This window comes from Poecile atricapillus, chromosome 9, assembly GCF_030490865.1.
Source record: "Poecile atricapillus isolate bPoeAtr1 chromosome 9, bPoeAtr1.hap1, whole genome shotgun sequence".
Lineage (NCBI taxonomy): Eukaryota > Metazoa > Chordata > Aves > Passeriformes > Paridae > Poecile > Poecile atricapillus.
The window spans coordinates 10,239,584-10,264,516 of record NC_081257.1 but is presented as its reverse complement, the minus strand read 5'-3'; the positions used below and the strand labels follow the sequence as shown (position 1 = coordinate 10,264,516).

Below are 24,933 nucleotides of genomic sequence, written 5' to 3'. Positions count from 1 at the left end.
TCACTCTCCATTAGTGCTTTCATTTCCCAGGTCAGGTCTGGCCATCTGTGTCCTCAGCTCAGTTTCATCCAGAGTAAATATGTCTTCCAGAGGTGACAGATGTGGCAGGAACCCAGAGGGAGCCAGGCTGCCAGTCCTCAAAGGCAGGAAAGCTGACTGACAACTGAGATGATGGTGTAGGTCAGCAAGAGCTTGGAGTCAGTCACTGCTGCATGGAAGAACAGCAGCAGATACTCAGCCACAGGCTTTGAGCAACAGGCAACCTGACTCCAAACCCCTGTAAGAGCTGTTCTGTAACTGTGGCCATGGCAGACTGCAACCCCACATCCCTGCAAGACTGAAAACCCCTGGATTTGCTCAACTGCAACATCCCTCCAAAAAAGGGAACTGCACATGAGCAACTCATCAACAGGCCAGAAAATTAAAACCTCTCTGGCAGCCCTACGGCTGCAGTTGAGAACTTCCTGCTCTGTTCAACCCAGTCACCCTGCAGGGGGAGGACAAACACCCAGGAGAGGAAGGAGGGAAGGGTGGGGTGGGTGACACCACTGGGCTTGTCAGACAATTCACTCTGGATGTCTGTGGCTGAAGAGGAAGGACAAGGACCAGAGGTACAGGGAACTCCTACGGCTGGGTCTGTTCCTCCTTTGCTGCAGGAAAAGCAATCAGAAACTGTCCAAAAAAAGAAAAAAAAATGACACGAGTGTTTTGTATGCTATTATGGGATGCAGCCAGGTGCTCAGACATGGACTGTCATCAGCAGCTGGACTCCCTCCAACCCAGCCCAGTGAGGAGGCTCTCAGCTCAGAGGCAGCTGCTGTAAATACCAGTGTGAACATGGAGATGCCCACTGCTGTTCCCTGGCCTTCCCTCCCCAGGAGCAGCACAATCCACTCCCCAGCATGGGTGCAGCACAGGGCCCACACCTCGAGCCCAGCCTGTACTGCAGGGCTTGAAGGCATCCCTCATGCAATGCCATGGCACACACCCTGCCACGTGCAAACTGTGCTGCTGCTCCAGCGCAGCCTGGCTGTTGCAAACCATCACATGCTCCCTCAGCAATGCTGCATCTGCTCCTCCCTTCCTCCTACACAGCCTCCTCCTGCTCCTCTAGTCCCATGCTCAGGACTGACAAATCCAAGTCAACTGATGCACTCCCATCTCGCTGAGTACCACAGGCTCCTGGGACGCTTTGCTGCTTACTGCAGGGGCCAGGTGAGATACTGCAACTCGGCTCTGCTGCAGCGTTTGGAAACCACCGCGAGCAGCAGATGGGCATCCCTTGCTGGGAAATAAAAATAAGTATTAAAGCACTTGCAACTGCTCAGCAAATTCTCTCTCAGCTTTATCAAAAATGGTATTTCTAATTCAGGCTGTGAGATGCTGGGACAAAAACCCAGAGTGAGGAATACAGACACCAGGATACAGGGAGCTTAGAAAACTGCCTTTATTCTATTAGTTCTTGGAAAAATGAGAATACAGAAAGAGTTTAGTTGGCTGCAGAACAGCAAGAAGTTCACAGGTTAGGAGTCTGATCACTACATGGTAACCAAACTTACACAAAAAGTTTCTTTTTTGTTTTTTAAAGTTTTGAAACTGGGTCCAGCAATGAATTTAAGGCAACTGAACAGTTCAGAAGCTTTGAGTGTGAGCAGGCTGTCTTTTCTCATCCCTACAGCACGTTATGGAAAAAACTCCTTCTGGGTGTACAGACCACTCAAATCATTCAAATGGGTCAGACTCTTACAAATGAACAGGGGAAGAGGATCAGCTGCTTTCCACCGGACTTTATTTTCAAATACAGTTTCTTAAAAAACCCAGAACACCTTAACGCAGAGGTTACAAGTAACAGTATTAGGAAATCCAATTATACAAAAAATACTACATCTAAGCTGGGGTAAATAGATTTATTTTTGGTAACATACATTTAAACTGGCACTAATTACACAGTAACTAAAAGGTAACTAACATGAAACCACAGAACCCTCACTTTTCTTTAGCTGAATGGGACTTGGTCATTTCAGAGTGATCACATTTTCAAACTAATGTTTTACACCAAGCCATGAAAATCAGATCTTCCTAAATGTGATAGCACTGAAGCTACTCTCGATTCCATACAGCCATGTAACGGTTGTACTCAATTAGAATAGGACGTTAGTTATAAAGTAGTTACAGACCAATCCTCTGTGTTGACAGCTTTTTCTCTTTCTAGAGAGAAGAAAGAAGATAGAGAATTGTCTTCAATTAGCGCCTGGCATATCCTGTGAGTGCAGAAAAGGTTTGTTAGAGGAATGTTGAGGTTAACCTTGGGTGCACAGATGAATTTGATGCAGATTGTTATAAAAATCATGGTTGGCTTCTAAATACTGGTAGCAAGATGACTCGATTTTTAAATCTCTTAAGTAAATTATAGATAATGAAAAAGGCCAGTAATCATACACTAAGATTAATAAACAGCACTTCAAAATTACTCAAGTGCAGGGTGCTGCTTTGGCCATCTTCCTCTGGCCACGCTTTATAAGAGAAGGCACCCGGACTTTTTCTTGCCACGCCGGGCTTGCAAAGCAGCTCTAGTGGCCATTTCAAACACCTCCCTCACACCGTCTTTGGTCTTTGCCGAACACTCCATGTACCCGAATGCACCAATGCGGTTTGCCATATCCCGGCCTTCCTCGGGTTTGACAGGCTCCTGGAACAGCACAAAAGCAGCAGGTGAGAACAGCCCAAGCCCACACTACTCTTCCCCTTCCCATCCAGCTTCCCAAAAAATGCAAAGGAATTTCTGGATTAAGTACACGTAATGAACTGGTTAGTTAAAAATCTAATGCCAGAGGACATGATCACTTTTCTCATATCTCTGAGCTTGAAAGCTGCAAGACTTTTTGAAACTTGAGCAAGTGATTGCCTATTTCTGATGAAACATTTATGCAATTCCTTGCTACCATTGCAAAAAAAGCCTATGAACAAATCACCAGATCAATGCCTCAGTCTTTGTATGAAACTCCCAAACATTATGCTACAGGTTCAAGAATTCCGGGACAGAGCAGAGCATCTGCAGTCCCATACCCAAGCTGTGGGTTTCAGGCTCAATCAGAAAATGATTGATGCTCAAGAATGAGCAAGAGCACCTGTGGTTATTACCTCAGAACACCCACCAATCAGTGTTTGCTGTCACATAGTGAACACACCAAATGAAAAACAGCTTCAGAGTGCATGCACCACTATGCTGATGACTCCTAATCAGTTCTATTCTACCTCAGGGATCCACCTCTCCAGCACTGAGAGAAGCTGGCTATTAGGAACCTAATACACCCGTTTTCATGGCTGAGAATGCCTTTTTCTAGAAGTACGTCTCCAAATATGAGAATCCCCACTCAGTTAAAGGCAATAGAGACTCCCTGGTGTCAGGGGTAGGTGTTGATCACACAGCCCACAGAAAGCAGCAGCCAGCTGTGGGTGCCTGTTCAATGCTCTGCTACAACCACCACACACTTCTGCCATTTATTGTAAGACTCGGAAAGGAACCTGCCTGCTTCATTTTGGCCAGCTCTCGTCTTGTGTGCTCGTCATTCCTCAGGTCCTTCTTGTTTCCTACCAGGATGATAGGCACGTTGGGGCAGAAATGCTTCACCTCTGGGGTCCACTTCTCTGGGATGTTTTCTGAAAAAAAGAAATAGAGGCATGATTGTACAAAACCCCACTTCTGGGGAGAGTTTTATTTTAAAGCTTTTACACTCTGCCTGAGTCATTACAGCTTGAAAATCCACACTGATGCCCTTCTGTCTACTCTCCATGAGGAAGCAAATAGGCCTGTTCTGGTGTTACCAAAAAAGACAAGCCTGTCTGTGGTAATTTGAAGGCTGAAGGACACGTAACATCTTGGCTTCTCTCAGCAGCTACCTGACAAGGGTTAGCAAAAGGGACTTTGAAGAACAGCATGCACAATTCTGGACTGGAAAGTTAAGGAATATTTTGCTTCAAGAGAAACATTTTAATTATCTCCAGAAGCTAGAGATGGGGACAACACTGAAGCCCACTGAAGCCTCACCTCTTTTCCTAAAGCAACACAAAACAACCCCTTTCACCCCTCCCCTTACTGTAACAGAACTGTACAACACACTAATTACAGATACACAGAAACAAAGGTCGGGGGTAAGTAATTTCCAATCTGTCATTTCTCCCTACATGCAGCAAAGGAATTTGTTCTCATATACAAGCAACCTCCTCCTCACATCCCTACATGACTTTATTTTTTAGTGAAAGGAGGACTTGGGGGCTTTTGAAAGCAAAACCTTGACAAATTCTATATAGCAGGAAGTGCTGAACAGCCTAAAACATCTGGCTGTGCTTTCATAAGCTCTTAGACATTTGAGATTCATCAGTGGATGTACCTGCAGGCTGCATAACCACCTTTTATCTTAATGAAATTCCATTCAGCTTTTGAAGAGACATTCACTATTAGGTATTATGGGATATTTTCTTGCTTGAAGAAACAACTTAGACAAGGATTTTAAAGCCAGTTTTTGCACTACAGCCAAAATATCAATTCTGCAGCTGCACCTGGAATGCTCAGGTGTGCTGGCCTCTAGATGCTGCACACCTGAAAAACTGCCTGGCAGTTCGCTGTTCCCAGGGACCCTAGCACCCAGATACTGGTAAGCAGGAAGGGAGGAGTGGGGAGAGAATTTTTATAATCTGGACAGAGTGCTTCTGATGCTCAGCATTGCTGGAGAGTTCCCTAATGTCTGAAAACTACACACTCAAACCAGCACCAATTCTGAAACTAGGAAAGCTCCCAAGGGAAAATATATTCTACAGTGCAATTTCTAAGGAGAATATATTGATATAGAGAAGTGGTTCTGATTCAGTTAGAGATCTACTTACCTAAACTATCAGGACTATCAATTGAAAAACACATAAGTATAACATCAGTATCTGGATAAGAAAGCGGTCTAAGTCGATCGTAGTCTTCCTGTCCTGCTGTATCCCACAAAGCCAACTCAACCTGCAAAATTAAGATAAGGGGTCAGTCAGATCACCAGGCAAGTTCTGATTCAGAAGCCAGGAACTCAACAGGAGTGAATAAAATATTTCAGTCAATACCACTCAAAAGGAGACTACCAGTTCTCCTTTGGCAGGAGAATTACTAGGAATTTTACATTCTGTAACTCCAAAAATCAACTTATTGCTGCTTATGACTCTTTTCTTTCTATCTGTAATCACTGTCAATTCTCTAAAAGGACATAAAAGCTACCAGCAGAAAGCAAGACAGAAGAATCCAAGAGAATCAGCTCCAAAGGGCTGGGAAACTCTCTGAAAAGCATCCCAGAAATACCAGTTTGAAAGTAGACTAAGTATATGCTTTTTAGGATTATGCACATTTTCAGTGGGTTTACAGTTGGAACCTGTAGTGACTAAGAAATGTCAAGATTGTACTTCTTGTGCACAAATTTAACAAAACTGATCTGTGTGTAAAGCTTCTTGTTACTAAGAAGTAAAGTACTTAATGTTCTCAGTATTTCTACTTTTGCTGGATCTAGGGGAGAACACCCCAATAGGATTGTTTAAAACTCTAGAAGGAATAGCCAGCATTTAAAGCAAAGGACTTTAAAAACTATAATTAAGCTCTTTAGGTATATATATTCTTGCTTAAGATTCTCTGATGAGTCTGCCTTCACAATGGAGTGGGTGTCTTCTTCTTTAAACTCTTGCATTCCAAAATTCCAGGAAAAAAGTCCACAGCAGCTCAGATAAAGACAGATGGGCAGAACTGGAACCCAAACGTGAGCCTGCATGTGCAGTGCAACTGTCTGTTTAAATTGTGAAGAGACAAAGCCTTAAGTTGCACACATATACAAAAATAATCTTCTGTATTTCAGTCAGAAATATTCTGAGAGAGTCACCTCTGCAGTTGCAAATGTGAATTCTGTGACAAACATTCATATTTTTAAAGAGATGCCTGTTGACAGCTCCCTCACATGACACTGGAATCAGCTCCTAAAAAACCACATCTCCTACTATCATCTCTTTGTCTTCATATGACTTCTGGACATTCCTGGTAATGCTTTTCTATGAAGACAGAGGTAAGTGGCTGTCAAACAGAATAGGCTTGAGCACTGCTCTCCTACAAACTTTTGTAATCAAACTTTCTGAAGACCAAGAGCTTAAGTAAAATATATCCTCAGTTACAAGAATAAAATCAGCTGATACTGCTCAAGCTGCTCGTGCTATTTTCCTTTAGTTACTGGCTGCATATAGCTGATAGGGCATGACTCCCTGTTCACTCATTCAGAGATGCAGAGATTCAGGCAGAAAGGAATGAGGAAGTTATCCCGGTGCTATAAGAGAGAAATGGATATCATACATATTTCAAACAATAGTCCTTAGAGCCTAAGATACAATACAGAAACTGTAGAACCTGTCACTTGGGGAAAAAACATGTCCTAATATTAGTCTAAAAGTAAATTTTCTTTTACTGATTCACATTACGGGAGAGGAAAGCTTTTTAGACTCAAATTGCATGAACTATCATGACTAAATCCATAAATAACACATCCCTGCAACACTAGGAAATCAAATTTAACATAAAGCCCAAAACTAGCTCAAAAACTCCTTTTTCTCCAGTCAGGATCAAAAAGTGAGCAATTTCAGTCCATCAGTCACTGCATCCGAACTAGAATGGACTGAAAAATGTTCTGGCTGTACATGAGCCCAGAGCAAGGGAATGTCACACAGGGACAAAGCAGGGAAGCTCAGTACCATCAGCACCATCCCTGCCACATGCCTGACCTGCAGTCCCAGGGCAGAGCCAGCTCTGTGTGCTTACAGTACCCAAACAGACACAGGCTGTGACTGCCTGAGAGGGTTTGTGGATGGCTGAGCTTTCAAGGTGCAAAGTTCCTGCTTTGTTTGCATCTGGAGTATCCTGGAAAGTGATAATATTGCACATCACCCAGCACCCTGCTGACAGAAGTGCAGAAGGCAACCCACCCAGGGATCAGCAACTACAGCTGCCCATTGGAGCAGGTGTCTGGCATGTCTGCTTGTATGATAAACAAAAGGACTCAAGAGGGCCCACTGATTAAAAACTGACTTTCAAAATATTTAGAACTAAAATGAAATCTTTTAATAATTAGTTTCCTGAAGTACAAACTACAGATGAAGCTCACTGAGCTGTGGCTACACTTGGGTGCTAAGATTTGTGTCCCTTCAGACAAGCAGGGCAGATGATGCTGATGTACACTACAAAAATCAACCCCCTTGATCAACCGTCATCTGTTCTCAGAAGGATGCTGCATGTTGCCAGGAGAGGGTATGAAAAATAAACTCTCCAGGAATTAGTTTCTGTTAATTACAATACCAGGTCCCTACCAAAACAGGGACTCTGCCAGTAGCCCCAGTGCCCTCAGCATCTTTACACTGCTCCATCCCCTCCCATCTGCTGCAACATTCTACTTAAAATGCACGGCTTTTAGAACCTCAGCTTGTGTACAGTTAGAAGCACCTTGTTAAACAGACACTGGATATGAGCATGTTCTAGCAAGACCAATATTTTCTTTTTCCCCTCAGGAACATACTCTATTTAAAAGTATACTTACAATTTAAGCACTAAGCATGTGTGCTAACCACATATTAAGGAAGTGTAGAGATGTCCATGCTATTCTGAACAAACACAGTTCATTCTGGCTCTTAGAGAAGTGTTCACATACCTGCTTTCCATCCACTTCAATATCTGCTACGTAATTTTCAAAGACGGTGGGAACATACACTTCAGGGAACTGGTCTTTGCTAAATACAATCAGCAGACAGGTCTTTCCACAGGCACCATCTCCCACTATAACCAGCTTTTTTCGAATGGCTGCCATAGCTGAAAAACAAAATGATGACTTGTTAATTCAACCACTACAGCTTTTAACCGAGAAACTAATAATTAATAAACCCCAAGTCTTCAATTAATAAGATCTTTTAAATTGATTATACATGTCCATTAGAGAGACAGACATATCTGCACTTGGGTAAGTTCAGATTCCCATCCTTTTAAGAAAAAATACTTTCCAGCAGTTAGCAACATACTGGTGAGCTCACTAGGTGCAAGAATAATAGAAAGGAGAGGAGATGGGCCTGGTTCAGCATTTATTGATCTTTTCTAAAGGCTGAGATAGCAGCACCCAGAGGTAACGAGTCATTGAACAGCACTGTCCCAGAGCACCCTCTCAGAAGTGTATTCAAGGTAATCATATACAAGATGCTTCAATTTAAGGGCAATAACATTTTCTTATCACACTGGATGTCAGTCAGTTGGACTGAGGAGCACCTGCTGCCGCCTCAGAGCAGCAACAGAAGGATGTCCAGGTAACCAGTTCCTCAGATTACAACCACCACTCTGCAAAGGATTTTGGCAGGACGCATCTCACTCCTCAAGCTGCTTTCCTGGGCACCACTGCTCCCAGGTTAACAAACCCTGCTGTCAGCTTGCAGTAAGTGAAGGGGGCACTTAGAAGTGGAGACCCCCGTGGTGCTCCACACAGATCTCTGCTGTGCAATGAACTGATCTGCATCAGGACCATACAAATCCATGACCTGCTCATAAGCAACTCTGGCCTCAAAAAGACAGCACAAAAGCTTGAAAAGGTTTAAGAAAAGCCTGGAATCAGGGTGGGGCCAAAGGAGATAGTTGTTTTGGATCTGGCAAAGCAAACAAAACCAGCACTATGTATGTGCCTGCTCTCTCTTTTTTCCCGGTGTTTATTTGTTACCAATGCAGGGACAAGCCAGAGATTTAGGGAGTGACCTGGATACACAGGAGTGCAATGAGGACAGAACCATAATGACTTTCTTCTCCATAACATAAAAGCACTCCAGGGGAAGCTGCTTAGTCATCCCATGAAGCTTCCTGGAAATGGAGCAAACAGCAACACCATCACAATACCTACAACTGCACGACCAAAATACCACAGAGGAAGCACCCTGTGAGTTAACTTTTGCCATGACAAACTCAGAACAAAGTTCTATGAGGATGACCAGGGCTGCTGGCAAGGGGAGGAGGCCTCAAAGAAGCACAGAAGAGATTTAAAGGACACAGCAAAAATGTTTTATCCTTTTTAGCTCTTCTCTTGCCTCATGAAATTAAGTAAAAAGGTAACATTACCATCTAAAAGCAAACTTTGGTACTGTTGGGTGGTGAAGAAGCAGTGGATATTACAGAGATTCTGTATTTCTGCTCCAGGTACAGAGAATGCTCCAGGTACCATTTCAACCCACCAAGCAGCAAGGATCAAGGACAGCCTTGTCAGACACCACTGCTCAAGTGATCCAAATCCATGTCTAAAGAGAGTTTCTTTCACCTTGCAAATATATATGTACACAAGTTAAAGTTATTTACCTTAGGGACTTGGGGTTATTTTTACATCTGTGTGAGGCTTTAAATGATCCAAATGATCCAAAGAAACTTACAAAAGTTTTCTTTCCATCAGTTTAGATGGTTTTGAATATTTTCTAGCAAAGGTAGTATTTGAATTTTACAGAACTGGAAATTATCTGTCTTCTGTACCAACTCAAGATCAACTACTTGTAACTTCTATTTAATGTCAGTTTTGGCTAATCTGCCCTTCAAGTCCTACAAAACCTCTGAAGTCACCTACTCATGTGCTCCACAATATTTACAATGAGAAAATTACCCTCACCCTTCTTTGATATAAGCCCATTACTGTTTATGATGTTTTTAGCGGCCATAAGGAAATGGATTATTCCCTTTCCCCGTTCAGCTGAGAATACATGCCTTCATTTAGTCTTCGGACAAAACAATGCCAGTTTATTCAAGCCTTCTCTGTAAATCATATTTCCTAGACTTTCCCATTGCTCCCTTCTGGGCAGAGTCCAATTGGCACTAATTTACCAAAGTGTAGAGCCCAAAAGCTGAATCCAGTATTTCACCTAGGGCTCTATGAAGAGTGCCCAGAGCTGAAGGATTAATTTCATTGACCTTCAGGGATATCCTGCTGCTTAAACACCAATCTGGAATTATGTGTCTTTTTCTTTCTTCTTCCCCTCCCCAGAAGACAACAATATTGATACACTTAGCTTTTAATTCCTAATAGCTCACAGACTTTTTTTCATTCAGATGTCTATACAGTGAGTAGTTCTCTCTTCACACAGCTGAATAGCCACTGCCAGACTTTTATTTATCCTTACAGTGAATGATTTATTCTACCTTCAGGTTCTAGCTCTGTCCTCCAGTTTAATCATAGTCTGTCAGATGCAAGTTTAATAGTAGTGATTCCCAGATAATTATCTAGGCCATTGATGAAACTGCCCTGGAGACACAGTGGGCGGCTGACGGAATGGGATAACCTGTCCTTCCTTGCTATCCTCCCTCCTTCTCCCTTCTGTGCTGGTGCCAGGGACTTGCCTGTGGTGCCTTGAGTTACCTGCAATATCACCCAGGGTAGGTGACCTTTTGGCATCACCTATGGATAACTGTATTTTTCAATGGATTATCAGATCAACTTTATCTTTCTCTAAATGCTTCCATCACTCTGATTATTTTTAAGTGTCCCTTGCCAGTTGAATTTTATGCTTTCTACATAGCTATGCCTAAGGTCTATAAGGAAACTACAGTTGTGTAAGAAAAACCCCAAACCCAATATTTAATGTAGATCTTTCTACAAATCCTTCCCAAAAAAAGCTTGAAAAATTTATGGATATATATATATATATCAAAATTATTTCAGGAGTTTTATCTTATCCCCTCAGTATCTTTTTCCTGAGAAAAGCCTATCATGAAACTCTCTGCCTGAATGCTTCCTGAGATGTGTTGACATCATTTGGACCCAAGATGCCTTTCAGCAGTGTGTGCTCAACCACTTCCTTCCCACTGCTCAGGACCCACCCCATGAGGCTCTCAAGCTCACAGAATTCTGTGCAGGACCATCACCAGGACATATCAAACCTGCCCAACAGTCCCTTCCATCTAGTACATTCAAAATCTAGGGAATTAAAACTCCCTTATCATCAGCTTCTAGAGGGTCCTTATGGACTGTCACAAAAAGCCTCAACCACATTATCATTTTTTGGTGGCCCATGGCATCCTTGTACTTTTAAATCTAGTTTCACCTTCCACAGTATTACCACAAAACAATTCCTTCTAGAACAAGCATGTTGTATAAAATTCAATCCAAGAGACAAAGATCATCACTCATAATCTCCAATTTTCAGAAGCAGCCCAGATTATAAATGCTGGGTAGATATAAACACCTCAGGATGTCAGCTCTGATGATCAGACAGACACCTCCATCCATCTCAGAAGGAAGTCACCAAACATCACAACCACTTCCTTCTATTTATCATGATCAATGAACCACAGAATGGTTTGGGTTGGAAGGGACCTTCAAGACTATATAATTCCAATCCCCTGCCATGGGCAGGGACACCTTTCACTAGACCAGGTTGCTCAAAGCTTCATCCAACCTTGAACACTTCCTAATTTGCGAGTTCCTTGAATTTCCTAATTTAGAGGATTCAGTGTACAGATCGGCACCTTTCAGCTAGTTATTTTTAGCTAAAATAAATACATTCCTCTCCAGTGGGCAGCTGTAAGGGGTTGTCAAGTCTGGCAAAGACTCAGAAAAACAACATCTTGGTAGCACAATAGAGAAAAAAATGGATTGTTAGAATGGAGCTCCATCTTTGTGGTGCATGTCCCAAGGACAACACTAACAGCATTCACAGCAGTGGGGTCTTTCTGCTGCATTCTGACATGCTCTGGTTTTCTTCATCAAGTGTTCTGAAACATGGAAATACATCAAATTTGTACCAGCAGTATGTGGGAATCAAAGCACTTTGCTGGCCTAAAGAGTTTCATTACACACAAATCACTATTTGCTGCAGCACAGCTTTTCACCAGTGAGTACATGCTTACATTTAGAGCTAAAAAACCTCTATGAACTACCTGAGATGGTATAACAAACAGACCAAACCCAAGCTACTACTACCTCACTGTAATTGAACACAAGTACTACACAGTCATCCCTTTACACAAAGCATAGAACAGGGAGAGCCCAATAAACCCAGAAAGCTGCTGGAACTGCATCACCGATGATGCACACAGAACACGGAGTAAGAAATATTTTATTCCAATTAGTGTAGCAGAATGGCTGCAGTGATCTTCTAGGAGAATCTGTGCTGTCTTCTGCAGCAAGGCAAGAGATCTGCAATTTTTCCTACTCTTAAATGAACCACTCCTCCCACCTTTGCATTTATAGGATTCTCAAAACCAGCTAGTCTGCTAGATTCAAAGTGGAAACTCTCACAACATGACTCAAGTGACTCATCTGGATGGGAGAGATTCAATTATGACATTTCCCCAGCCTCAGCCAGTGTCTTTCACAGGTATTACAAGAGCTTTAGACATCATTTACTCAATCCCACTAACATCACAGGAGGTTACAACACAAGGAGCTCCTGTTTGCCGAGTTGCCACACTGATATCCTTGTTACAGGAGGCTGCTGTTTCTAAGTGCAGTGACGCTCCGAGACTCCTGCAGCATAAAGCCCTGCTTGTTAAGGGAATCCACCAAGTACTCCAGAAGAATTAGAAATGGGGAAAATATTTTTTTCCCATGTTTTAAACATACTCCCCCCAAGTATTACTCTTTACTGCAAGGGAATTTGCCTCTTCAGCATGCTGTTTATTTTTCCAAGGAACAACTTTTCCAGTGCCTCCTCTCCTGCAGGTCCCAAGGCCACACAGCATGAGTGAGGATTGTGGACACACTGTTGACATTCTGAAGTTGGATAGGTTGGCAACAAACATGGCAAGTTTGTCTGTCTCAATGTGGATCTCATCCTGGAGAAAGTAACTGATGGTAGAAACAGCTCTTTACCATCACATAGGTATCACAACTACATTTAATTTCAATTACCAATTAACTACTAGTAACTATGTTGCCTGCTATGCTATACAGACAGATCCTCCGCATAATGCAAAATTTTGTAAAAAGAAATAAATTCTGGATTATTGCATGTTAACAAGAACTCAGAAGAAACAGTTCAGAAGCAGTTCAGCACGCAGTAAGGATGTTGCAGGGGATGGGGGAGAACATCCTTTAAATTCTTTCCCACCTAATCTTGCTGAAGTCGTTAAAACCAAAATGTTGGAAGGTAAAGGTTTTGAAATCTTAGAAATACTGCCTTGCTGCTGACTCCTCTACACAGCACTGAAGCAGTTTGCTGCTGAGTGAATTACAGCCTGGTACTCTTCTCACTTTATTTCCCTTCCTTCAGTCAGCCCTGCCCTGGGCAACAGGAGGAACAAGAGTAGGGCTGAGGGACCAGAAAAGGAAACCCTGCTTAATTGTCTCCCACCCTGACCAGTGAGGCCCTGCCCTCTACCTACCACAGGGGAGAACTGACTCTGTCCCAGTCCCTCAAGTGCCTCTGCCTCAGAACCTGCATTTACTCTTAAAATATACTCACTTTTGTTCACATCTGAGATGGAGGAAGAGTTTCCCAAAGACTCCAGGGATCAAGAGGGGATGAGCAGGCTTTTCTCAGTTTTCTTCTGGCCATTCAGCAAGGTCAGGCATCAACACAGAACTAGCAAAGCAGTTTGGAGTCCAAAGATGATCAACCCAGATGCAAACAGGTCTGATTTTAGGGCAGCTGTGTACAGCCAGTGAAGAAAGAGACTGAACACAGAGCATCTGAGAGGGTGAAGTGGCCCAAAGACTATGACCAGGGAAGGGGTCAGGCAAACAGGCCTGGAGTTGAATGGCAGAAGGATGTAACTACTCCTCTAGAACAGAATCCAGGATTCCCACATCTCCCGGCAGGAGACAAGCATCTCAACCTTCTCCTCCTCTGAAGTCCCAATGGAAAATGTCAGCAACTATACATTCTGTAATTCTTTTTTTGCTGCTCACTTCTCATTAGTGAAAGCAGATATAAACATGTAACAAAAATACTGCAGCTTGCTGCTGAAATTCTAATCCTGCTACCTTAAATCAGCCTCCTTCAGCATATGTAAGACTATGTGTGCTATCATGCCATTTTTCCCCACGTAACCAACACAGGATGGCCCTGCTCTTACTTAGCAATAATTGTGAAGTAAAAGAAACTGTGACCCCAATCCACCTCTTAGAGAAGCTGCAAACTGGGAAGCCAACAGCCCTGGAACTGAAATACAAGTAAGAAAAAAAATTATGGAAAAACATGACTCAATCACATAAAGGGGTCAGATACAACCCATGTTTCTGCTACAGGGTTCCTAAAAGATCCTGGAAGACGTATACACCCCAAAACATGGAAAAAGTGACCACTTATTTATTGTCTGAACTAATCTGTACAGCCACACTGACAGTAAAGCCAAACACACTGAGGTCAGAGTGATCTGCTCTTTTGACACCATAAAACCAACCTGAAATCATGCATTACTGGGATGGAAACTCAGTTCAATTCCAAGCCACCAGAATCAAAACACTAAAAACGTGAATGCGGTTATCTCTATCAAGGGGACAGTCAACACATTTCATTGCAATGACTGAGACTTTCTTAATTCTGTGCAAGTTTGTCTGTGGACACTTAGGCTCATAAACCAAAAAGCCACATTATTTAAAGTGTTGCTAACAAGGCCTTTGAGAAATAGCTATATTTATATTCCTTACTGCAGCCAGTACATAAAGCAGTTTGACAGTACTGCAAAATAGACCTATTTCTAACTACAGCGCTATGTGGGAGCAGTTGGCGAGAAAAAGCTCTCTGCTGGGGCTTTTTGGGAGGGTTACATATGAAATCTATCACTTGAAAAAAGTTTTAAAGGTGGCAAAGCATAGAGCAAGCTACTGATGTTGCACATTAAATTTAATCCACAGAGAAATGGAATTTTTCTGTCGTAAAACTGAAGTACAATTGAAAATCTGACACAGAAGGTTGGCATAGTATCCAATGGGATTAAGCACTGAACACAGGTCCTTTGGGAACGTCTTTGGACAGGGCAGTGTTCAGCTTTCTGATAACAGTTAATTCAGCCTATGTCAACCAGGCTCAAGTCTGGTAATTTTACTAGTTTGGAAAAAGTGCCGTGCAAAATATTTTTAAAACTTCCAGAGCCAGCTTTAAATCAGGAGCAGTGTAGCTGTGTTCACCCCCAGGTAATAAACCTCCCCAAGTCTCAGCTAACTCCACAAATAACCAGCTCAAGCCTCTTTGTACTACATCACCAGAACTGGGAACAGGGTCAGCTTAACTGCATTAGGTAGCCAGCCCCAGTGAACCCTTAACGACTGATTAATTTTATACAGTCATTAAGAGTTATCCGAAAGTACACAATAGGTGTTTAACAGGCATGGGCATAAAGTGCATCTTAAGGACACAGAGTGTTGTTCATGCTGCCTCTGCAATGGCTGTGATGGGGCAGGAGATTCCTCAAGCAGTATAAAGCCTGCCAGTGCAATGTTTTGGAGGAAACCTGAATCAGCTGTCAGCACTAGATCCATGTTGAGTGTCATGCGGACACAGTACGTCTAATCCGAGATATCATGTGAAGTCTCAAAGTAGGATTCATCCTATCAAATTACAGCCTTTGCCCTTGCCTTCCTCTTCAGGAAAAATCCTGTGTGACAACACACAATTCACCTTCCTCTCAGAGAAGAAAACTGTTTTGGATTCTAATAAATTTGCTTGATTTTTAAGCACCGCAGCAAAGAGCAAAACATTTGGCTTTGTTCTCCTTCCCTAAAGCACCTGCCTGTGCTTTACAGGAATGATGCCTCAGCCCTGCCAAGTGCTCCCAGAGAAACACAAACTGTCTTTTGTTAAAACACCCGAATCATGACCTGTGCAACCCTCTACACTCAGCACTGTGTCCCACAGGCAGCTCCAACATGGACACTGACCACTGGACAAACTTGTTCCTGCACCTAAACTTACACCTAGAGACTCACAGACCATCTGTTACTGTTATCTGGAAACAGGGACATTGACTTAGGAGTTAGGTCTCTCCACCTCAGTGCCTGGCATTTTGGATAAGCTCAGGAGTGGATTCTTGCACTAAAGGAGAAGAGGAAAAATGAACAAGGAGCTTCTCACTGCACGCTCGCCAGCCTTCAGCTCAGGAGCTTCTTGGGTCAGATGTGGTTCCCATGAGTTTGGTAACCTCAAACAGATTTCTCCTCCATGAGCTTGTCCAGACTCCCTTTGAACCCATGTAAACTTCCAGCACACAAAACATCCTGCGGAGGGAGTTCCCACAACTTAATTACACATTGTATTAAGCCACTTCCTTCAAATTCAAGATTGTCCCTATTAGTTTCTTTCACTGCCTCCTAATTCCGAAATGGAAAGGGAGTGAATAATTTGCCTCTGCTCACCCTCTTCCTGCTGCTCACATAACAGCCTTTCCAGACTGAAGCACCCTAACACATAGCTAGTTGTTTTTTCTTTTAAATTACCTTTACACATTTGACAGTAGCGACTGTCTATTCCTGGCAAAGGAGTAGCAAAGTGCTAGAGGTGTCACGGTGGAGTGCTTCAGGCAGCAGGGCCTTTGAGAGCCCAAGAGCAGAGCACCTTGTACCTTCCCATCCCACATTGTCCACCACAGCTCCAAATGCCCCAGGGCTGCTGCAGCACAGCTCCAAGAGCAGGAGCCTTAAACCCATTCACACAGTATCAGAGAACCACACCCTGAGAGATGCGTTTCAAGTGCAAACAAGCCACTGCTTGGTCATTCCCCAGTACATTTCACCCCGTGCATTAATTCAAGTGCAGACCATCTTGACTTTAAAACAGCAAGAATCCCACACTATGCTCCTCACTCCAGCAGTCAATTACATTTTCTGCATTATGATGAGCTTTTCCTTGTCACTTGCTCACTACTTCAGCCTCTGCAAATTTCCCATTACTGGCATTTTGCATTTCTCTTCATGGTGACCACTAAAAAACACAGCCCAAGAGTCCAATTCCTTCATGTTCTCACTACACACAGACTCACTTGAACCTCCATTTGCCTTTCACAGCTGCCCTCTTTCTACTAAATTTAATATGAACCATATTGATTTTGTTCTGGCTTAGTTTCTCACTGAAAATGACATGCAATTATTGTCGAGTACTAACTGAAAGCTAAGATGAACACTTGCACTTAAAAACCAAGCTAAAACAATTAACATTTCTTGTTTCTATTTCCCCCAGTCCCAGCTGAGTGACACTGCCTTAATTCTTTCCTGAACACTTTGATACTTATTCCATTATTGTACCTGGGATTGATGTCTTAGTCTGATGGGATTATAATCATTAAGATTGTCATGCTTCTCTTTATTATTACTGCATATTAGCATTCTTTCAAATTCAAACTGCTACAGTATGTAGAGAGCTTTCTGGAAAAAAATTACATAAATTCCCTCCGTTTTCAGGCCAGAGATATTTAGAGCTAAGATACATATCAAAACAGAGGTGTCAATTACCAAATCTGGTCAGATTAGGTGTGCAATATCATTTAACCTTTTTTTTTTTTTTAACTTAATGAGATAATCAGAATACCTGATTACACGGAAGTTCTTTGTGTATAGATAAATAACTGCCAAGAGATAGGAAAGCAGGCAGAAGGAAATAGTCAGCGCTCTCAGAAAAACACCCGTTGAACCCGCACAGCTCAACATTCATAAATGACCTGATAAAGTGAAGAAAAATGGCTATATAACAAAATTTACTGATGATGTCAAGATGTAGAGGTAATAAAGGCAAGGGCTAACTGTGATGGATTTCAAAACTTCAACAGGCTCTATGCCTTGGCAATAAAATTTGAAAGAGAGAAATGTGAAGTGATACGCAATGTAAAAACCAGATTCAACTTCCTATATGAAATGATGGACTGGGAGCTGATCACTGCCACTTAAAGACAGTATTCAAAGCTAATATAGTTAATTCCTTTAAAATACAAGCTCAATACTCTGAAATGCCACAATTTTAAAGATTCCAGTATTATGAACTCGGATAAAAGGAACAAACCAGAAACCATTAAATGATGTCAGAATCCATCGCATGACTGCATCTTCTGATGTGTGCAGCTGTGATCCTCCCATTCCATGTCAAAAGGCTATAAATGAACTGGAAATGACTCAGAGCAGGGCACGGATGATTAAACTACACAACAGTGACCATATGAGGAACAACTTCAGCAGAACTGGAAAAAGGACAGTTTGGAAGAGGTGCAACGACAGAAGAAAACAACTGGATGCTTCTTTCAGACCCTAAGGAGTGGTGAGCAAGGCTGGAGCCTGAAACAAGGACAAGAGCACACAGGACCAGCCAGCTTGAAAGCCAAGGCAGGCCTCCCAGCAGGACACATGGCAAGGCCTCACCACATTTCAACTTTTTAGATCCATAATTTCATAGTTATTTGAGCTCCTTTTTCCTCCCAGTTATTTTCCACAATTTTGAGCTTCTGTTTTCTATTTTCTACATTCAGTTACTACTTTTCTCTTATTTCATCTGTAGGGCTTTCTTGCACTGTTTTTTAAGTGTGAACAAAACAGATGCTTTCATTTCCTTTCCAAGCCAGGTTATTTAATTCACATTCAACACTTGGTAGGAAAAAAATATTGCAAAGGAAGGTTCCTGAAAGATCTTTTTTAAGCATATTTAAGTCAAATTCTTAAAAAACTAAACCAGCAATACGTGCAAGCAAAACTCTGTCTTAACATTGTCAGTGTGCATCCTGTTTTGTTAACACCAAACTTAGCAGGGTGCTTCTGATCAACTATCTGCAAAGTTCACCCCTATACTGCTCACCTCCCTACTGCTACATAATTAGTAAATTAACACCACTTCAGAACCCTGGGAAGAAGACTAATTTAAGCATTTCTCCCTTGTCTTCCTCTACCATGACAAGTCCCTCTCCAAGGCTGAAGGCAAAGTCTGGATTTTGGGGGCAGAAAGCAGGATTCTGTCTTCAGGATCCGTGGCTGCCGTTGCTGTCCTTGCCTCTCCATGGAACATTCTTGCTCATTTGCCCCCACTGACTTTATCACTGCTATCTGTAGGCACAACCACTTACGAGAGCACTTCTCTTATGCAATACCGAGTCCCAAGATTACTCTGCACAAAATGAGATTAGGGCTTAATATTGAGGTAATTATAGTAGATCTGTGGATTTCCATGCGTGTGTAATCTGCAAGATGCTTTGCATTTGGTCCAGTTTTTTCTCGGTGTCCTCTTCCCAGACACCTCCTGCATGTCAGATGGGATGTGGGGCACCTCATACTGAGCAAGGCAGACTTCTGCTTGGGTGTGGTGGCACTGGCAGTAAAGCACATACCAACAAGAAAAACTATCACAAACTTTCCCAGACAACTATCTTCTTGTACCCACAACTGAGGCTAACCTGTGTTCCTTCCTCCTCTTCTCCCACCACAAGACATCTGTTGAAACTGCACTGGTTCAGATCAAACACCCAGCAAGCCCAACACTGCCTGGCACATGCAGGTACCTCAGAGTAAAAGAAGGAGCAAATGCACTGATACCACTACAAGTGTATTTTCTCAGTTGACAGCTTGGGGGTGATTATTTTTTTTCTTTTTTTTTTTTTTTTTTTACTCTTTATGCCCAACAACCCATTTGGCAGTGTTTTCTCCAGTGATTCCACCTGTTTGGTTCTGAAGCCACGTAAATGGTTGTCATTCAAAGTACTCTGTGGTGCTGCATTCTGCGGTCTCAGTGCAGACTGAGGGAGAGGCACCATCAGTTTTGATCTAGACCAGACTGTGCTTGGTCATGTCTTTGCCAACCTGAGCAGTTCAAATCTTTTTAAGCATCCCTTGTATGGAATCCATTCCTTATCTCTGATCACTCTTTTCAGCCTCATCTTTGCTTTTCCAGTTGCGATGTATCTCAAAGCACATCTTTCTTTGTGCCAACCCACTGTAATCAGTGTGTTGAGGACTAAGAACCATGATGCTATCTATCTCTCTGTTTTCCTTTTTTTATTCCTTTCCCAAAGCCCCTCATACAAACTCATATGATCACTGTTGAACACTAAACTTCCATTTTAACAGAATTATAGCAAGCGCTTCCTTCTAATTGGCAATAATTAACTTTCACCCCATCAGTGCACAAACAAATTAAGATTACCCCCTTGCTTTGTATTTATCTGGAACAAATTTCATTTGGCATTCTGCTGCCTGTAATTCAGTGTCAGAAGGACAAGCTGCAATTCTTCCTAATCAGCTCTGGTCTTTTCTTCCCCTCTTCCTCAACAGCTTTCTCACCAGATCATTTATAAATATGCTAAACAGCAGAGATGTAACACAGATCCCTCTTCTTCTCTTGTCCCAAATTTCTCTTCTTTGTGCTTCTCAAGTCGTTCAAAACCTCCAATAGATATGAGCTGCACTATTTCCTTTGCAAAAGCCACACTAGCTTTCTGCTACTCTAAATTGTTGGTCCACCTGGTTAACTTTTTTTTGTCTGTTTAAAAAGGCACTGAACTGTGATATCCTGCTGAACTATCTTTAAGAACTGCTACCACATAACTCCTATTTATGTGGCTTCAAGGTATTGAGAAGTTACACAGTGTAATTAGTAATTCAGTCATTTCAAGTCTGTGTTTCCTTTGGAACCCTTGGGCAAGCACCATCTGGTCTTGGCATCTTGTAACTGTATTTATCACTTTGCTCTATAAATTACTTTGCTGACAATTCAAGCAGAGACGTATCTTCCAATGAGTCCTGCTCTCCATAAAGAGAATATCTGGCACAGGGAACCTCTTCGGACTCCTGGACTCCTCCACAGGAAACAGGAATGCACATAAATCATCTTTCTACTCATGGCTTCATCATCAAATATTTCTTTCACTTTTCCATCTATTGGCCCTTCAGAATCCTGCACCTTTCTCATTTCTGATGAACTTAGAAATTTTTTGGTTTTTTGCTATTAGTATGATGTTTCTCAGAGTCTCTCTGGCAGGTCCTTGTATTTTTCATTTGACATGCCGGAGTTCACGTTCTTATTTACTTTTCTGGTCAACTTCATGACTTAAACTTTCTGAAGGCTGTATTCTTATTTCGAATACTTTCTTTATCCCAAACTGCATGCTCATTCTCATCTGTCAACATTCCACAGTATAATTTAAAATCCTCCCAACAACATTTTCAATTTCAAGTGCAGAAGCCCAGCTTGCTGTGGTTTACATGGAACCCAGCCTTTCCAAACAGCTCTTGGACTGAGGTTCAAAAAATGAGCCAATTCACTTGGTCAGCACCCAGTCAAGATCCCACTGTGAGACGGACTTCTCACTTCATGCAATTTCAACAGAGCAGACAGGAGGTGAAGAATAAAGAGCCTCCAGGTGTAAAATATAAGAAAAATGAAATGCTAGCAAAGAATGCAAACAGAGATAACTGGTACTTGGACAGCTGCTACTTCTTTCAAGCCACTGACACATGCAAAGACAATCTTTTTTAAAAGTGTGAAGATGAGGAGAAGGAATCCCTTTGTACACATCCACACTAGTGACCTGCTCCAAATGAGTGACAGTTCAGGCCAGGTGAGACAGAACTATTTATGGCTGCAAAGCACTGCTAATTAACTGAGCAAAGAGACTGAACTGAGCTCTGTTTCTGATTAAAAAACAACAATAAAAAAGCAAGCAGAAAACCCACAACTGTCAGAGCCTGAGGAAAGCAAAACCTCATATTTGGTGTACTGCCCAATTTTACTGGGTATACTTGTGACTCTCCATCTGTTCGTTTTACAAGGGACCTTGGTCATGAAAAGTGGTCAGAGAAAGACAGTAAACCTTCTGATTAGTTGAATTAGATGATTCACTTAGGAAAGACTGGCTGTTAGTTGTGTGGATGGCAAGTATCTTAATTAAAAGGTGGTCTACAGATATTTTAATTCAACTTTTATAGTCTCAAATGTCCTTCCCGGATGAAAATATGGTGACAGGAAAAGGACAGAAGAGAGGATGGACAGGGCAGTGTCACTCTACCAACTCAAATTAGTTTTTGGTACTTTATCCACAGTTCAGAATGAGTGGTAACAGAGATCCCACCAAGACCAAAAGGCACCCAGACCCAGACACAGTAGTGTAAAAGCAGCAGTAACTTAACCAGTGTACCACAGACAGTATTTTGGGATATTACTGCTTATTTTTGAGATCTACCGAAAAGTAATAAGCAGCTACCTCTTTCTATTTAGCTACCCACTATTTATAGCAGGAGAGGAATTATACCAAAAGGCAAGGAGCTGAGCATTTTCATCATGCATTGAGGTGTGTGCAGGTGCATAGCTGTACCCTGGGAATGGAATGAAGGTCAGCTGTCATTTGGCACATTTATTTTGCATTGCACTGTTCTGTATTACAGAGTTTCACCCTTGTTATGTGTTTTACTAGGACAAGCTCATCATGGATTAATTTAAGATTTCAAGGGCACACTTGCTGTACTTTATCAACACGCTAACTTCCCAAACTCACCCAAATACACTTCTCCGTGTTAGTTCAAACTGCATTTAAAGACACATTGTAAGGCAACAGAGCAGAACATGAGAGAGATGAGATTTAGTATTAAAGGTAAAAGATGGAGACTTGGAAAGAACCTGACGATACTACAGCAGCAGGGAATAAAATGTTAGAGAAACTGAGAAGGTACACTAGGCTAATGAAAAGGTAGCCAAGGTCAGAAATGTGTAGCACAGACCACAGACATGATGTGAAGAAGAGCCCACAGGGTTCCTAGGCAACTTAAATACATTGAGAGAAAAAGATTAAGTGTAAAAACCAAAAAAACCAAGAATTATTATCAGAAAAATGAGGAAAGATGATGCTACTTCCAAGACCCCTCCAAAACGCTTTCATTTGGAATTTGCTTATCTGAAAAGCCATCACCAGTCCTACATCCTGGTGGCGGTTAAGATCATTTAGGATGTTTTTACTGTCAATTCCTGGCTCAGAGAACTCCCCGCCTCTGGCGCTCGGCTGCTGTGGCACTCAGCCAGAGCGTGAGCTTGGTGAACGAGGACGGATAACATGAGAGCTGCTCAGCTGAGCTCTGCTGTGACTGAATTTATTTTGCCCCTTGTGTGAAGGTGCATTTATGTCTTGAAAAATTATTTTAAAAAAATCCATGTATTCTAGTGTTAAATGATACAAATCACCCATTCAAACGAATTTATGTCAAACATTTACGCTGAATATGCTGTTAAACATTCCAGTGAACTAATTAAAGTGAAATAAGGCTAATGTTTTTCTTTTTTTAAACATACAGCCTTGGTCCAAATCAGTGCCAGAATTAGGCTCTGCATATTTGAACGAGAAATGCCAGTGCTGTGTGGCTGGAGACCTGGATACAACCAGAACAGGGCAGGAGGAAAGCACACATGTATCAGAAGAGCCTTCAACAGCAAGCAAATATTTTCACAAACAATCTTTTCAGGGAGGGAAAGACTTCATATTTCCACATTGGATCCCCAAATAAAGCCATCAGAGAACCTAATACTTTGAGTCACAAACAACATTTAGGGCACATAAAATTAACTTTTGAGATTTCTGAGTTAAAAAGAAGATTAACAGAAGTCTGCTTCTGGAGGAAGTTCACCATTTCAAAGTCACACAGATGGCAGAATTGACACTTAGGCTAAGCTCTGGGGGGAAAAAAAGCAACAACAAACTTAACATTACCAAGGGAGGTCTTACGGTTTAATTTTCTCCAAATACTGTATCACACAGAGAAAGGGTGGGTGGGAACCACTGCTCAAGAAGGGTTCCCTGCAACAAACAGGTGAACCGTACCAGGAGAAAAACAAAAGCTGGATATGAGGCAGCAACTAAAAACAAACAAACCCCCGTTCCAGACACCTCTTAAAGGCATATCAAAGTAGCTGTGGTATCATTTGACTGGGAACAATACTTCATCCTGAGTATCTGTAATAACTAACTCTCCAGACCTCTGGGAAAAGTTTTTGGGTCTTATTTTTAAAACCCAAACAGTAGTCTCGGGGTTCCTCTCGCCCACGAAGGAATGGGTTTCCTGGCAGAAAAAGTTTATGCAGGGTGTAGTTGAACACCGGGCACTTCTCAGCCCAGATGAGGCTGTCGGGGCACAGGACTCCGGCCGTGTCAAACCACCCCCCGCGTTTCCTCGGCCTGCTGCAGCCGCCTCACCAAAAAAAACGCCGCCCAAACTTTCCAGTTTCGCTCCGAAGGCCGATTCTTCCCCAAGATAAAAGTTCGACGCCGCACGAATCCCTAGCAACCCCTCGGCAGCTGCCCCAGCACGGCCGCGTGTGCTGCGGGGGGCCCGGGACGACCCCCAGGTGCGACCCGCGGGGCGCGGCCCCGGCGTTGGTGACGTCACACAACAAGCTGCCACTCACCGGGGCACCCCCGGTGCCGCCCGTGTCACCCCGCGGGGCCGGGGGGGCAGCGCCGCCTCCGCCTCCCTCCGCACCGCCCACGGCAGAGCGGCGGTACCGGGTCCCGGGCGGGGCGCGGGCGGCTCCCGCGGGGGAGCCCCGGGGCCGCGCCCCTTCCTCCCCTCCCCCGCTCCCGCGGCCCGGAAAAGGCCCCGTTACCGGCCCCGGGAACTAGCGGAGGGGCCGCCCTCGCCAGCCCTCCCCTTTTGTGCGCGGCGGTGGCGGCGAGAGGCCCAGCCGCCCCCGCCCGCAGGCCGCGGACTCCCGGCGGGGGCGGGCGGGCCCCACCCGGCGACGGCGGCGGGAAGGGGGAAGGGGAGTAGAGAAGCCGGTGATCCGCCCTCCCGCGCCACCCGGTCGGCAGAGAGCCCCCCGGTACCTGCGGCCTGCGCTGGTCCGGCTCCCGCCGCCTCCTGCTCCACAGGCCCGAGCGCGAGCGGCGGCGGCGGCGGAAACGGGCGGGGCGGGCCGTGCGCGCTCCCGGCCCCGCGCGCGGCGCGCTCCCGAGCCGCCCCGCCCAGCCGCGCG

The 24,933-nt window shown here is 43.4% G+C and overlaps 1 protein-coding gene across 1 annotated transcript; it reads right to left on the bottom strand.

Annotated features, from left to right (window-relative positions):
* Nucleotides 1-1,423: 1,423 nt before the first annotated feature.
* Nucleotides 1,424-24,933, bottom strand: RHOA (ras homolog family member A). The gene is made up of 5 exons (XM_058845105.1): nucleotides 24,785-24,933; nucleotides 7,710-7,867; nucleotides 4,885-5,005; nucleotides 3,530-3,660; nucleotides 1,424-2,689 (listed from the first exon to the last, which is right to left on the bottom strand). Exons 2-5 carry the CDS (start codon nucleotides 7,863-7,865, stop codon nucleotides 2,516-2,518), a joined length of 582 nt encoding a protein of 193 aa, XP_058701088.1. The 5' UTR covers nucleotides 7,866-7,867; nucleotides 24,785-24,933; the 3' UTR covers nucleotides 1,424-2,515.